The sequence below is a fragment of the Pogonomyrmex barbatus genome, unplaced genomic scaffold, assembly GCF_055798465.1.
Source record: "Pogonomyrmex barbatus isolate J1 unplaced genomic scaffold, ASM5579846v1 scaffold11, whole genome shotgun sequence".
NCBI classification, from domain to species: domain Eukaryota; kingdom Metazoa; phylum Arthropoda; class Insecta; order Hymenoptera; family Formicidae; genus Pogonomyrmex; species Pogonomyrmex barbatus.
Window position 1 is genome coordinate 4,156,572 of NW_028297107.1, and position 17,010 is coordinate 4,173,581.

At 43.9% G+C, this 17,010-nt stretch overlaps 1 protein-coding gene and 1 long non-coding RNA gene across 2 annotated transcripts in view; one reads left to right on the top strand and one right to left on the bottom strand.

Moving 5' to 3' along the window:
* LOC105425833 (uncharacterized) overlaps positions 1 to 17,010 on the top strand; it is a 251,232-nt gene that overhangs the window by 20,631 nt on the left and 213,591 nt on the right. The window lies entirely within an intron of this gene.
* The window catches only part of LOC105425876 (MAP/microtubule affinity-regulating kinase 3-like), a 194,706-nt gene that overhangs the window by 20,281 nt on the left and 157,415 nt on the right, over positions 1 to 17,010 (bottom strand). The window contains exon 3 of the mRNA XM_089070794.1: positions 11,970 to 12,136. Coding sequence (XP_088926920.1) covers positions 11,970 to 12,136 — 167 coding nt within the window. The remainder of the gene's footprint in view (positions 1 to 11,969; positions 12,137 to 17,010) is intronic.

Genomic DNA, 17,010 nt, shown 5'->3' on the forward strand with positions numbered 1-17,010 from the left:
GCTTAGATCGCTTCCTTTCCTCTTTCGCGCCGCAAAGGGGGGGGGGGAGGGGCTTTATTATTACACCGTGGCGGCGATAAAAGCGACCGGACAATAATAGCGAGTGCCGCGTGTGAGAGGGAAGATGCCCATCGCGGAAGTTCGTGTTTTACGCTCGAACGTGATTTTTTGATAACGCGGTAGTACGCCACGTCGTTACGGGAGAGTGATGTAGGTTGAACGATACAGAGCCAAAATTCGTTAATAATGACGAGAATTAGGGCTAATCATAGATCATATCTATTCTCATAATTATAATGATTCGCCAGAAAGCATTATAATTCTCAAGGGTAATTGCGAAGGAAGTTGGAGTCACAAGTGACTTAATTCATTGATTTTGAACTTTTGAAAAACGATATAACGAAAGGATAGTAGAGCGGATAAAATACAAAGAAATAATGGAAATGTTGGAATTACAAAAGTCTAAAAATAACAAATGGAAAGCACATCAATCGATCATAGTCAACTTATATGCGTGCGATTATGTACCTCAATGAAAGTTGATGGATTCGTCGTAATTTATTCAATAAGGCAGTATATGGGCTAATGCTGGCGATATCGTGAGGCGGCACGGCCTATTAAAAATTTGTATAATATCGTACAGTATCGTGCAAAAGAGAAGAAAGGAAAAATCGAGGTGGAGGAGGAAAGAGGGGGAAATGAATCGGGGGGGAGGGGGGAGAAAAGGGCGGAAAGGAGACGCGAGAAGGACCTATAGCGAGTTCCATATCGCGAGCGATGCACTTGACGGGGAACAGAGGGGAGCAAATGCGCCATTATCGGGTGCATAAAGCGTGCCAGACCGGTTATGCGTATTTACGCACGTTTCCTTAGCGCTGGATGAGGGCGGGGAGACGGCGGAGAACGAACAAATTCGCTCGTGAATTACCGAGACAATGCACTCGTACGCGAAGCCACTACGAGGCGAGGAACAATATTACTCCCGTAACGACTTTCTCTCTGAACCCTTTACCAGTAACAACGCGCTTGCAGTAGCACTTATTATACGAAGTATAACGCGAGATTCGCATGTTTTTTTGTTTATTGCAAGTATTCTCAATCAATTTTTTTTCTCGAGATAATTTAATCAATTGTTTCGTATTCATTTTTCAGTTTATTATTCAGTTTTTCCTATTAAAATTAAAATTCACCGCGGAAAAATAATAAATACAATATTTGAATAATTCATTTTGAGAGGATTTTAAAAATCAAGATAATTTTGTAACAAATGGATTAATCGTGTTGAAGATTGGTAATCAAGGGTGAAAGGCCTCAAATTTTTTGCGTTCGAGTGAGTGTTAATGAAGCAATATACTAATGAAGCAGGTATATATTAATATCGAATCGTCGTGCCGGGCTGATAAAGCTGAAAAAAAGAGAGAAAGAAGGAAATAACGATCGTTGATAATCCTGTTGCTTTTACGCGCAAGACAAACCGGAACCTGAACGCGCACGTCTAGCTTTACGCGTCGCAACTTTTAAGTGTCGCGGCGGTCATTAAAATTCATCGAAAAGCCGACAGAACCGACACATCGTTCTGCAAGATTTAAGATAGGCGATTGAGAAAACGACGGTCAAAGTGCTCTCGGAACGGCGAGCAGCCTTGGACTATCGATATGAAGTGGTCGGCAAAGGGAGAAAAAAATTGCATAATCCGCTTGCGGACAGCGCTTCTAGATTGCAAAACGTATTTGTTTTGCAAATTAATGAGATACAACCTACTGTCCACTGAACTTACATGCTGTTCATTGAAAGACACAATTTGTAAGTGGATTATGATGAGACGCGCTACTGCTCGATCTCCTTGCCTTTTATGCAAGCATAATTTTTATGTAACCATATTTTTTTTTTTCCTAAAAAGATTTCTATCCTGACATGACACGGTACTTTTAATGTATTCGATCATTTTTATCTTCATGTTTCGCAACGATTCATTTCCATCTGATTAATTTAACTTTTTTTTTTAACTTTGATCTTTCGCGTTAACTCTTTCGTTTTAATCTGAAGAATGACTGTGTATTTTTTTAAATATTTTGTTACGTTTTAAATAAAAAAATTTCTACAGACTTCCCTTATATCAAAGTAAATTATATAGGAACTTTTATCGCACAAAATTTCCGAGTGAGGACTGTCCCCCTCTCGTCTTTCATCTCCTCGATGGAAAACTCCTGTAACCGTCGCGACGTCCTTCGTTCGTGTTCAGGGAAAAGCTCCCTAGCGGTGCGTAACGGTGAATCGCGCGGCTAACAGCGCGGTGCAGCGTTGTTTCCTCTGTTGTATGCAAATGCAACCGGATGGCGTCAGCACGTGCCGGGCATTAACAACGTCGGTTGACCTTGCGCGATCGATCGCGCCGATCCGAGATTCCCCCAAGGCTCGCTCGCTCGCTCGCGCGAATCTCCCGATGTAAATGCGACGAGATGGTGTCGCGAAAAGGATGCGACACGGGGCGCGCTTTGCTTTTCCCACGAAAATTGAATTGACGGGCGAGATGCAGGACGAAAGCCAAGTCGTCGCGCTTTCATCTACGATGATAGCGTCGTCCCGACGTCGGGAAGGCGAGACGCGGAAATGCACGTATTTTGATAGAACCCCCGTCTCTCTAACCATCTTCATTCATTTCTGAAAATTCTCCCGCTGCCGCTTCTCCCCTTCCGCCCCTCCTCCGCTCTCGAAATCGAGCGAATAATCGTCGAACGGTATCGAAGGTATTTTTAGATGTTTTCCCGCAGACACCGCTTTCAAATCCACTCGCATCGCTGTGGCGAGTCGAAAGGAAATCCCACGATTTGAATTCACCCGATATACCAGAGACGCCCGGCGTTTTCCCTCGGTGGATAAAGCGCGAGCGATTCGAATTGAAAGCGTATTCTGTATAAAGATAGTGGATGAGACGAGAGGCATTAAATGTCCTGAAGAGGCATTAAGTGAAGTATTGAAATCGGGGATTAAAACTGCTACGAATAAGGTTTAAATTTCAATGCTATAAACGTGCGAAACTAACGTCTACTTTTTATCGAAGAATTACAATTCGAGACAATTGATATTACGTATTGTTTTTCCGCGTGTATTGAAAGATGAACCTATCAAGACGTTCGTCGCCAAGCGCGTTACGCTCCATCGAATGCGCAAAACTTGTTAGTGTAGCGAATAAACGCAGGAACGATTTTGTCGAGATGATCTTGAGAAAATATCGCAGCTACGGACGATTTGCTCTGCGTTCGAGGAAGTCATCTGAAAACGCCACAATACCGGATATTCGAGAGTCTTGTTAAAATGACGTGAATATATTACGCTCTCTTTGTACCAATATATATATATATATATATATATATTAGATTTAATATTAGAATATATATATATATATATATTCTAATATTAAATCGAAATATTTTCATAACCGTTCAACGGAATTTTCTTCTGAGAGAAAGAAGAAACGAATCAAGTTATTTTCTGCCAAAGCATGCGCGCCGTTTGCGCCGCATTATAAAAAATATTTATAATAAAAAAATAATATATTTCTAAAATGAGATGTGATCTAATTCATTGTCTGAAGGTAAAAAAAAACCAAAAACGCGAGACATAATCCTATATATCGAGTAAAGGATTGCGATTAAAGGAACGTCACTTCGCCTTAAGGGGAAGTGATTGTCCACCCTCGAACAGGTCGCGCTACAAAAAGGAAAGGATCGATGGTCGGTGCTCTCTTGCGCTCGAATTTTTTCGACGGCCACAGAAGATATCACATTGATTTCTGGAAGCCGGACCCTCCGTCTCTGTTGGCGAGGAACGATCTCTTGCCGGTGGTCTCCGCCCACAGAAACCCCAGGAAAATTCTACTCGTTCCTCCCCTTTCCCTCGCCCTCCTTCTCATCCAGAAGCTCTTCTTCCTAACACCGACCAGTTGAGCTCTAATTGCGTTTCCCGCCTAGCTCGGTCCCTCGGTCCTTCCGCTACAGTCATTCCTCTTCAAGCTCTCGCATCGGAGCCTTTTGTGTACACACGTGCGCGTGCGCGTGCACACACGTACGTACACGCACGCGACGTCGCTCGCAATCCCAGAATTCCTTGCCGAGGGGATGTTGCGACAGGATCCGCTCGATCGGACGCGTCCAATACACCCCTGCGCTGAAAGCAATGGTCCGCGACCGGATTTTCTCTCGGAGGCAATTCAAAGATCCGGATTGCGAGCCGAACGAGACGAGAGAGAGAGAGAGAGACAGGTAGAGAGAGAGAGAGAGAGAGAGAGAGGGGAGGGGGAGCTATCGATTCAAATATACGATGACGTACGAGATTTAGCGATTTCCATGAAGAGGATAAACGCGAAAACGCTTAACCCATTAGCTGCCATCGTTCGCTTTCGAGGATCGCGTTAAAAGCGGCAATAAACTTCGTCCTTGGTCTCTGAGCGACCATCAGCCTGTCAGGATAAATTGAGTATCGGTGCTGCAAGAATATCGTGGCACGTTGCACAGTTTATCATTATCAATGCCCGAATGAGTACGGCGATCATTTATTTTTTTGTACCTTTGTGCTTCAGAAATCGTGTACATGACAGTTTATACGCGGAGGAAAAAGGTTTCGCTGGCACAGCATATATTTTATGCCCTCGTGGCAAATTTCAATTGTGTTATATCGGCAGCACGTTAAAGACGCTAATTTTATTTGCTGGAAATATAATATAATGATTTCTGCCGAGTCTACGGATTTATTCCCTTTTAATGACAGATTGATACTTATCGATTCGTATAATTAAGCTTTCACATAAAATATGCAATATGCGCGGCGATCGTTCTGCCGCAACAGCAAAATTCTTCGTACAGATTAAAATGGGATTAGCAAATATTTGTACGCGTGGTACCACAAGTCGGTAATTGATAATCCTCGACTCTCTCTTGATCTCTAGAACAAATCTTTTTAATTTTCAATTCCTTAATGGGTTAAGACCGCTTTTTAATCAGCGACTTCTCTCGAGCGCGGACGTGCGGAATCAATCTCGAAATCGCTGAGTCTCGATCTTTCTCGCAACGGCGAGAAACCGCAGCGAGCGAGCAGGGCGATTGCGGCCCGGGTTTCTGTCCCCCTCTTTTTTTTTATACGCTTTTTCCTTCGCACCTATCGATCCTCGTCTTTCTCGCTCGCGAGTCTTTACGCCCCGCCAATCCCGTTCGTGTTTCCGATCTTCTCACCCTCTTTGCGAACGTAGCAAGAACCGCGGGCTTCGCCCGGAATTGCTACCCCCTGTTCTAAGACCACCCTACAGACTCGACATACAGATCTCCTTAATTGATTTAAGAAATAAATCACCCGGCTGAGTGTGATCGGGTGAACGGACAAACCGTACGTGCGTTCGATTTGTTTTTGCTCCCGCTTCCGCTTTTCTTTTCAGGAGACAAATCGCATCCCGGTGTAAGCATTTTACAGAATAAATTAGTATTAGTAGATGCCCTCGTTTCCCTTTTATCTTTCTTTACGGTTGCACATTGATTACGTTGGTCGTTCTGTATTACGACCGTAACAAAACAGCGAATTCGCACTGGAGAAAGTGGATAGACGCGCGCGTTTTCTACGATTTCGAGTCTGCTAACAGCTATGAAATTACCGCTATGCAATTACGTTTATAGTTCTTTATGGGAACATTAATATCAAGTTTCTCTAACAATAAATAACATTATATTATTTTTCTTAAAAATATCCCGCGAAAACATCGCGATTAGTCACGTCTACAGTAACGACAATCAAACACTAAATTTTACGTTCGGAACGGTGGAATTGAAGCTTAAGAAAAAAAAAAAGGGGAAATAAATAAGTTCGCGAAACGCTCGACCACAGCGGTTTCCTGTTAATTAATACTTCACAGGAGATTCAGAAATGGCTATTAAGGGTAGGCCCGATTCCGGCTATCCGGCCACTTCGCTTCGGGATGATCCGGCGGCCGCGCTATCTCCGCCTCGTCTCCGGCGACCAGTTTACTTGTTATGAAAGTTTAAATTAATTTCGAGGTAATTTCCGCGCGGTAATGGCGAGAGCCGCGCGCGAATGGGGGCCGCAGGAGGTCCTCGGCCTTCTCGAAGGCGGCCCGCCGCCGCCTCGGTCTTATCGCTGGAAAAACAATCGAGTCCGTTCCTCCGTCCCTATATCACGCTCCTGTCAACTGCCTGGTGCGGGAAGCCAGGAAATATCGCCTTCGCGGTCCGACTTATACTCGTAGAAACTTTTCTGCGGCACCTGCGCCTCCGGGGGCTGATCAAGTTCGATGTCTCGCGAGCTACGGGCCGCACCTGCCGCGCATCTCGATGTTGCGATTTCGCAGGCGATAACTAGAGGATCGGATTACGCGAATAATTTAATATGCGCATGTGTGAGAAGACCCTGGGAATATGAAATGAGGCAGAAGCGAGAGAGAACGACGTGTCACTTTGACACTTTTAGAAAAATATTATAATGACATAATAATTGGCAAAGCATTTTAAAATATATTAAAAATTTAAATTAAAAAAAAATGCACTGTTCACATAAATGTAGAATGTTAATTAATTTTGTATCTTAATTATATTAAAGTAATGATGATTAGAGTAATATTAATTGAGTTATTTTATGATATACTGTTTGTACTGTTTACGATATACTGTATATGTGAGAATTGTTTTCTCGCTCGAGCGAGTTTTTACTATTAAACAGAAATTAGAATGGAAACTGGAGCATATCCGTTACTCAAGATGACGATTGTCATATTCTTCTGTGCAGCGAGGCACGATATCGATTACAAAACTTGGAAGGCAACGTGTCCATTATGGACGGCGTAGTAAATCGGGGAGCAATCCCGCAGTTTAAATTCTCTGCACGGCGGGAATAATCGAACTCGTACTTTCGTTGGAAACGAGCAGCTCCTCGTGCAGCTCCAGCAAGCATAATAAATATTATTTCAGAACGATCCGCTGGTGAGTTATATCTAACTATAACCGCGGGATAAAGCCGATTTCACACGGGTCATAAACCGACGTACCATAAGTCATTTACAAAAGTTAGATCAGTGATTCTTTCCATATAACATTTTTTTGAATATCCAAAATTCTCCTTTCTAAATTCTGTCAATTTTACTTTTTGTAAAAAGTATATTATACTTGAAAATATTGTCAAATCAAATAATTGATTATTATTAATAGATAATGTGACAGTAATCATTGTACAATTAATAATTTGTAATGCATCGCTCGCCCCTTTTAAAACATTTCAAAGCTAATACGATTATATTCGTTTAAAATATGTCACGACCAGAGTAGTAGTCGGCTATTGCCGTATGAAACCGGTTTAACCGCCGATTCAGTTTCGCCGCGACCTCAAGTTGAAATTGTTCGGTATAAGAACTGGAGGAGAGCTGTCGCAACGAGCGGACGTGTCCGAGGTGTGTGCAGAGAGCGAGATATTGAACGGTATCGTTTCCACGTAATAGGCAATACGTATTATTGAGACTCAGCACCGGCCTCGAAATACACTCCTATTCCCATGTTAATGCGGATTATCGAGCAGACCCGCTCGCGGTTAGCACAAATGCTAAAGTTCGTGGAATACACCGCCGCGTCGTGAGACCCGCGGGCATCGTTGCACTTTTGCGATCAACCGACCGGCCGATCGGCCGTTTCGTCACGCCGATCGATCTCGGTGATCGATCCGACATTATTACATGTGTTGTCGTCTTTTGTTGTCGCTGCGGTGCACAGATAACTTTCCATCTGCAAGATTCGAAAGAGCTCCGCAGAAATCGAGAGTCGGAGTACGCAATAATATTTTATTAGACTTTTAATCACAACAAGAATAATATAATTACATAGAAAATCTTATAAAAAAAAAAACAAAGACTGACTATAAATATGAAAAAATTGATTTTTTTTTTACAATATTTATGTATAGTATTAATATTAATTTATTAAAAATCTGATTTTAAGTTATTTAGCACTGAAAGAATGACTGGCTCAATTATGCGAAGTATAATCAATATCAATCACATTTCCCGCGCCATGTTTTATCCTGTACATCGCGCGATCCTTCACATCTCAATTATCATGCGCGAGAACGCGCTGTAGCTATCCGCTAACCATCTCTCGGCCAACGTCGTCATCCCTACGAAAAACTTTCCCGAGGCGAGGCAATTGTGCTCTCCGTGCGCGGGTGAGACGAGAATCGACGCGACGATCCGGGCGACGACGAGATGGCACGCCGGCGGAATAGAAATGGCAGAATAAAACGAGCCGCGAGAGATCAAGGTCACCGGCGGCGAACGGAGCCAATTAGCCAGCCATAGACTCGATTAGCCAGCCGGCGGAAGCGCTCTGGACTAGGCGAAACTACGCGTATAACGGGCCGAAGGATATACAAGGCATCGTAAGTACTATACTTAGGCGGATAACCGAGTGCCTGTGTCCATTAACGTTTCTACCGCCCCAGTCGTTGATACTTTCCGAGATGCTTTTCCGCCTTTTCCTCTCCCGTTCGTCTCGCACGTGATGCGAAGTGAGCGGAGAAATAAATGGAGAAAGAGAGAGAGAGAGAGAGAGAGAGAGAGAGAGAGAGAGAGAAGGAAAGGGAGAGAGGATGGGAAACTGCAAAATCATCCTAGTTTATAACGGTATTCGTTTCTGTTGAATATGCGCCGCCTACACGCCTGATTTTTTTTTTCCACCGATAAACTTCGATCTGACACCATTGTACGGTAGCATTCCAAGTTCCGTTCTCCAAGAACGGTTCCAAGAACGGTGAATATACTTTTCATAAATAAATTCGCGTGGAGCGTTCTTTTCATATCTCGCATCCATACGCGGAGATAGGCAGAGATTCATTTTCAATTTCGTTCCCACGATACTCTTTTGTGAAAATATGGGAAATGTTATTGGTTTAGTTATGTCGTTGTATTTTCTTTTTCGATAGCTACTCAGATTTGAATATACGTTGCTGAAAAATTAAGAGCAAATCGATTAGAAAAGTCCAGATCAATATAGCCTTTTCTTACAGGAAGAAATAATCGGGCAAGAAATTGCAATGAAGTAGAATTGTAATTAGTTAAGATAGAAATTAGACGAATACGTAGAACGATTATTATCGGTTTCTGTCGGATATTGTCGGCGTGCAATACGATAATATTCGATTTACAACTTTACCGTTTACTCTTACTACTTGTCGGGGCTGGTTTTCCCGTAAGTAAAAGCGTCAATAAACACGAGGCAGCTTTCGTCGGATGTATCGGGGGGATTGTCTGTCCTTCTATGTCTCTCTCTCTCTCTCTCTCTCTCTCTCTCTCTCTCTCTCTCTCTCTTTTTCCCGGCAGAATAGCTCGCATAGTACGGGAATCGTAATCCTGCTCCCGCTTTCGAGGATCCCGCAAGAAGTCCGTGCCCTCGCGGCTCGAGGATCATGGCTTTGTCCGGCGAATAATGGCGGAGCAAAGCGGGAGGCGTTCGTCGGAATTAAAACGTGAGCCTGCGGATGTTCGGTGGTCCCGAGCGAAGAGGGCTGCTGTATAAAGGATTCCTCTTTCCTCCTTCCGCCCTACGGTCTTAACAGCTATCCCTCGCCGGGAAAATCCGCGCAGAATCTCTTGAAGCCGCATGCGACGATATACGACAATATCGAGTGAAAAAGAAGTGCCGAACGGACAGACTTAATTCTTCTAAGATTAAAGATTAACGCTGCCGAAAATGCTGCGCTCGTTGTTACTTATCAATCTTTCTCGATTTGTCTCTCTTGTAAAAATAGGAACGCGTTCTACGTAAACATCTTTAATCTTAACGCAATGTGTATCGGGATCTGTAGTGAATTGTTTACAGTTCGATAAACAATTGAGGGGAGTTTCAGTCAGAAATATCGGCCATCATTAGTCATAAACAGTTATATAATTCATCCAAGATAATTCCGAAAAGACAAGCAACTATATCATAAAGATAACGGCGGGACGCGCTGGAAGAATAGCTGAAACGTTCCGTGTCAGAAATAAGTTGAAGCAGCTTTTGGCTTCGTTTGTCTTAATCTAAGGATACACAGCGCGGCAAAAAGGAACGAATCCGCGGGCAGCGATCGTTAACTATCCTTAGCACCAAATCTTCTCCATTCCCATTAGCGAGAAGCAATGCCTCTCCCTTCCCCCTCGCCACTCTCGCGAACGACGAAACGGGCTAATCTCTCGAGGGGTTAAGCGATCGCTTATAGCGATTTTCCTAACCCTCCTTGCGAGATCCCTCGCAGTCCGACACCGTTTCCGTCTCTCCCCGCCGCCCCCCTTGCCCGTAACGTGCGAGTCCGTGAGAGCGACGATCTATCACCATCATCCGAGATTGAGACTTTGCGCTTTCGACGAAAACAAACTGCCGCGTCGTACGCCATATTGCCGGCTGCTTTATATTCGCCGATCCTTCGTGAGTGAAACGAAAAGCGAACTGCTACTTCACGTCGTAATGCGTCACGTGCGTGCGTCATTATGCCTTTTCTCTCGCGCGAACGCGTTGAAAATTACGCGGTCCCCCTTTTCCGAATGATGCATACGACATCGACGAAATATTGCGACACGCGTCATTCCGCGTCGGGCACGTTAATGCTTGCGAGATATACAAGGTGTACGAAAACATTAAATATATTTCCTCAGACATTCGCAGATTTCGCAGATACACTAGTTTACGTGTAGCTTGAAATTACTTTCAAGATTGATGACGCTTCGACGTCGAGGCAACGATCTTCCTTATCGATTTAACGCTTAATCTCGATGATTGGATGGAAATACCGTGGTACAGAGACACCCTGTATACCGTTGCGCGCGAAGGGATTCGTCGTAAAAAATGATCTACGCGACTTCGATTTAGCAGTCTCGCTCGTACGTGCGCAATATGCTGACGCGGGGGTGATATGAAAATATAATATGCGGTGAAAAATAGGGACGGAAAATGATATCTTGTGTCTCAAATTTAGATCTCCGGCACTAACCTTTTATATTGAAGCACCGAGAGCCCCGAAGCGATACTTCCCCTCAAGTGCTCTCCAGATAATCTTCGGATACGTGATATAAATGGGTACCGTTTGCGCCGCGATAAGTTTAAACGTTTAATGAAATTAGTACGCGAGAAGCCTGCCCGTTTTGCCGGTCAATTAATTCAGGAAGCCACTTTTAATCGTCGGCCGGACCGACGAGATGCATTCCCGGTCGGGGAAGTGCGCGAGCGGGGATCCTCGCGAGTGTAATTCCGCTCGTAATAAACAGGAACACGCATCGTTATCGACACGGGGCGATCGCACGAGACGGGCCGGATCTCCAGGGTCGCGGGATCGCAAGCGTTCCCTCGTGTGTAATACGCCGGACGATTTCTTTATTTAAACGATACGGCCGGCCAACGTCGTACATCACCGCGGTCAGCTGGAAAAAAAAAAAAGAGACACGACACGTCGTGCGGTTGAATATTATTAGACCGTGGAGGAGAAAACGATGGCGGGTAAACGATCGCGCCCGGCAGATCCCCGTAAGATTGTTGCACCTCGAGTGCAATTTATACCGTCCGCAGAAACATGACTGTCGACGAACATCGTATGTTAACAGCGAATCGGAGTCCTTCTTTTATAATGCATCTTCATTTCCTCTCATTTAACTCTTTCCGATCGAATTAACGGAGTTCCTCTCGGCCATAAATTCCGATCGCACGCCATTTCCCCTATCCTCCTCTATCCCCCACCGTCTATCTTGAGATTCTCAAATTATTTATTTGGAATTTATTTATGTAATTTCGCTTTTAATATAATTTTAGGTCTGATTTTATGAGAGAAAATATAGCGTTTCGTTAATTGTTCGTAATAGGGCGTAATAAGGGAAGTTGAAAAAGTTTCCCAGTCGCGAGTTGCTACGAAAGACCACCTGAAAATTTGCGCACAACGCGGCTAAAGCGCGGGTGACTCACCGGTGAACGACTCCTTTCGAGTGCATGTGCTTGAGCGCGGCGACCAGCTGTCTGGCATAGAGCCTCGCCGTGTTCTCGTCCAGTTTACCGGCCGGCTGCTCCTTAATGTGCGTGCACAGGTCACCGCCGGTCGCGAGTTCCGTCACGAGATAGTACACGGATCCACACTGCAAGGAGGCGTTAAATTAAACCGTTATCGATTCGCGTCGATAGCGCGGAGTGTATCGAAGATGCAACAACACCGGAAGACCCCGCGATCTTTGGGCTTTCTTTTCGCTTCGGGCATTCTAGCGGTGTTGTCGCTGAAAATACCGAGATTCTAAAATCTATGCAATTTTGATATGCTCAAAATTCAATGCTGCAGAGAGGAGAAATTTTAGAGATATATCTTATCAGAAATCTAAATTTATTGATATTACAGCAAAAGAATGTCAAAATTTTAAAACGATTTAAAAAAATTATATGTATTATAATTGTATTTAATCACATTATTGCATTCGCACGATGGCATTCCCTCGATTTCGAGAGTATTTAAGTGGGATGAAATTGAAATTCATAATTATAATCCAGAAGCAAATTGTTCGTGAAGAGAGGAAATTTACGATTTATAGAGGATGATTCATGATGATGCGCTTCAAATTTATTAAATAACGTTAACACACCGTACAATCTTCTCGCATCTTTTTGTTTCGTGCGGCTCGGTGTGTCGGAGCACCGGCCATACATTTCAGTCGCCGTCCGTGAAAACGGAGCAACAAGCGGAGCAACGAGCTGGCCGACCGAGTCTGGGACCGGTCGCGCGAAATTGATCACGCGCATTTAAAATGCACCGCGAGGTAGAGGTGCATCGTAATTATCGAGAAAGTGTTTCCCGAATTTCGCGCGCGCGCGTCATGAGACACGTGCGTGGGCCTCGTCGATTAAGTGATTACCTTAATGCAGCGATATGCATGCGGCGACGTCGAGGGAGCGCGCGTCCACGCGTGGCCGACGAATTACGATCGAAACGATTCATCGTGCCCGGCCAATGGCGAGTCGATATATCTCGGGCGCCGATGATTATTTAATCCTTCGGCGCGGTCTGACTGCTTTAATTATGAATCGCGTGGATCACGAGAGACGAATAAATAACGCGCGTGCGTACCAGAGGCTGATCTCGTGCCTGAACGTAAGGCACGAGATCGACCGGAATGAGATTTATCTTTTCGATTACTATCCCTATTTCCAAGTTCCAAAAATATTATATTATTCACTTAAGCTTTGCAGTGAGCTTGCAATAATTTTTACATGTGTCAAATATACTTTTCTTTTGTTAAAATGGCAAAAAAATATTAGCACGCCAAGTTTTATAATAAAGGTTTAATAAAAACGCTTAGGTGAGATTTCGGAATATTTCTTGAAACATGAAATTTCTATGAACAGTTTATTTAACGGATAAAAAATTTGTCAGGATAGTTGGTTTACGAAACAAGCTTCCCGAAAAATATCATTTCGTCTGATTTGAATTTCACTCTACATTAGTCTGTTCGGCGTGACGAAAAGGTGGACGGAGAGGAACTCAGCCAATAGAAACTAAACGAGAATTTCTGAGAGTTCAGAGATCACTTGCGAAGTCAATTCGCCAGAGACTCGCGCCGCCGCTCTATCTCTCTTGGCAAGAATCGCCGTTTCGTTTTCGACGGGAACTCGTTGATACGCCCGGCGCTTGCCAACCGAATCAACCGGGGTTTCAGGGTGGAACGTGAGATACGCGATTTCGATATATCATCGGGTAAGAGTAAAACAGGAACGTAGGATTCGGCGTATGTAAACGAAGAAAGGGCACGGCAACGGCAGAAATGCTGGAGACGGGGGAAAGAATCGAACGTGGAAGTCATTTCTCCGAGCGAAACAGGAAGCGTATGGCACGGGCTTTCGTAACCTGTGCCAAAAAGGTGTGCATTAGTTATAAGATCCTACTCCCGAGCGGAATTTAAAGCAGACTTTTCCTTACCGCGATTTTAACGTATCCTGCGATTCTTGCGATCTTTGGATCGCTTCCATTCGGTCGTTTAAATCTTCGTCTTTCCCCGAAAGTCGCCTACAACGATTGATACGAATTCTGTCGGCAAATCCTGAATTTTTTATGTAATATATCATTTTCTTAATATGTTCACGTTTTTTTCCGATCATGTACATTCGAAGAATCTATTTTATTTTGCGACGAGACGAGGAAACAATTTTGTTTAAAGTTTTCTCAACGAATCTCCGCATCGTTAGCCAAGATGACATCATAGTTCCATGATGTGATTCCTTCCAATTCGTTGTAATAATCCGCTGCAAATGCGGTTGTCGATGCGTTCATTTTTATAGTGATTTCATCCCCCGAGCAGGGGGACGTCGGCGTCATTGGACGCCAATAATGGCCAAGTCCTATGTGATTCGTCGACTCGTAACATCGGTACCGACATAAAATCGCGCGAGCGGCGCGTTTATGGCCGCCGTAGGCCGACAATAATGATCTTAATTGGCGCTTAAAACGACTTTTCTCCAATAACCTGAGCATGAGTAACGCGCTGACCGCCGGACATGCATCTTCGTAAAAATCGACAGGCACGCGTGCGCGCTTTCTTATTATGCACGGAGCGGCTCAAAATGACGTCACGAACATGTACAAATAAGCAACTGACATAAAGATATATTCTCGAATAAAGTTATAGTTAGCAACTCTGTTGCTGACTATAAGATTATCTGTCTTGAGACTGTAAGATATTTAGATAGGACTTTTTCGAATTATTAAGCAGGACATTATAAAGATATTAATAATACTATAAAGTGATGTTTGATTAAATACAATATAAAATAAATAAAAATAAGCTGTTTTTCTATGAAACTTTATGGACGGTAATCTTAAATTGTTGTACGTGCGTATGTGGTGGATAATAAAATAAATATCTAGTGACTAGGCAGGAAAATATCGATAACCCATAAATGCCATGGTTTTGCCTAAAATGTTGAATATTGGAAAGTACGGAAGGTTTACATTGGCGCATTGCAATAACAGCAACTTTACGACACAACAAATGGCCACCGATCCATTGTCCTCGCGGAATATGAAATTTTGTTGTGCTGCTCCGTTATATCCTCTCATGAATTTACGATAAACTGTCATTTTTTATCACTGCGTTTTACGTATATCATATATATTCAAACTATAACTCCTACGTTTTTAATATATATACACACATAAAGTTCATGCATATGTATATAAAATAATTAATTTTATAACGTTAAACTCATGGCGCATTTTTAATATTAAACACACTTCATATTCTATTGAAACGAATTGTTCATAAATATAAAAATATTCAGAAATATTCAATTGTGGCGGTGCGTTCGCGCGCGTTTGATTGTCAGTGACGTCAAAATTCCCTATCAATACTTAATACAGGAAAGAGAGGCATTTGCATATTTAATGAGTCCTGACGGTATCGTCGATCGCGTGCTATCATCGTTTCAAGACAAGCTGCTGTCGTCGCGCAGTCACTGGTAAGCGACCTTAAGAGAGGTGACTTGTCTGGAAAACGACTATATTTTACGACCTGCATGCAGGCGCAGATGCTCCCAAGAATCTAGCAAAATCGACAGTCAAAATCGCGTAGATGTCGGCACCCTAGGCGAGCCCCTGCCGTCGTAAAGATTACGAGGTGGAAATGAGATATAGGGCGATGTCATATATAGCCAATTTGGCGACGGCAAGAAAGAGGAGGCGGGGTATCTCGTCTCGATATTATCATATTTGCCGTCAGGTGCGAGCATTCTCATCGCCGATAGCTTTTCCCCCTCGATGGAATAGCTTAAATAAAACAAGACGCACTCCTCTATCGCGTTTTATAAACGCGCGGAAAGTAATATCATCCGCAGACTATAAAATCATTTCCGTCGAGACAGAAGAATCGAACGATGCAATCGCGAAACTCGTTTGTCGATTTATGAAAGCTCGCGGGAAACGATCGTTCTTCTAGCGAATATGCTTGCACTCTTTCGTAGTATTCGAGTATGTTTTTTTTACATGTTATTCCGTTGCAAAACGCGTCTAAAAGTGTCTATTCTCGGAAAACGATTTTACGGATACAAAAAAAAAAAAAGTACAATTGGATAGATCAATTTGATACAACTCCATAGAATAATTTATCTGAATTAATTTGACGCGAGATGATTTAAGAAATAATTTCGCGCATTAAGAATGCAAATTTGACCATGATAAATTCGTATAACTACTCGTAAATTACAATTTCCCGGTTGTGTCGCTTTTGAAAGAAAGATGTGACGTGCTACCGTATGCAGAGAATGATTCTGGCGGTGTATCCGGCTTGAAAAATTTTACACGTTTCTCTCCCGGTCGGACATCGGTCGGGCCCGACGACCAGCCGACCGTTCATCTCGCGCGGGAAATATTTCGTAGGGCTCCTCGAAATTCTCGAATCTCGCACGCGACCGGGGGGGGGGGGGACAAGAGAGGGCTATCGCAGCCGAGTGTGCGTTCCCGTCATATTTTCCTACGTACTTTATCTTTCCCGGCGCGTACACACCCTCGTCCTCGTAACTCGATCGTGACGAGCGAGCGCGCGGACTAACAAAATTTTCAGAGTAAACGAGGTGCGCGATGCTGCGCCGCCCGGGAGAGCCTCTGATATCGACGTCCCACACATGAATTCAATTACGTCGTACAAGCATACGAGAGTCCTCTCTCTCTCTCTCTCTCTCTCTCTCTCTCTCTCTCTCTCTCTCTCTCTCTCTCTCTCTCTCTCTCTCTCTCTCTCTCTCTCTCTCTCTCTCTCTCTCTCTCTCTCTCTCTCTCTCTCCGGGTTTTTTTTCTTTCCTCCTCTCGCTCGTGTTCGCCGGCGTATACCTTCGTGCGCGCGCGCGTGCGTATGCGTGCGTGCGTATGCGTGTGCACGTGCACCCGCGAGTCCGCGTGTTGGGTCAACGTTCGCGTCCGTAGCAGCCGGGTCACGTACGATGCAACGCATTAATGGTACCGGTCCAGGCCTCCTCTGGT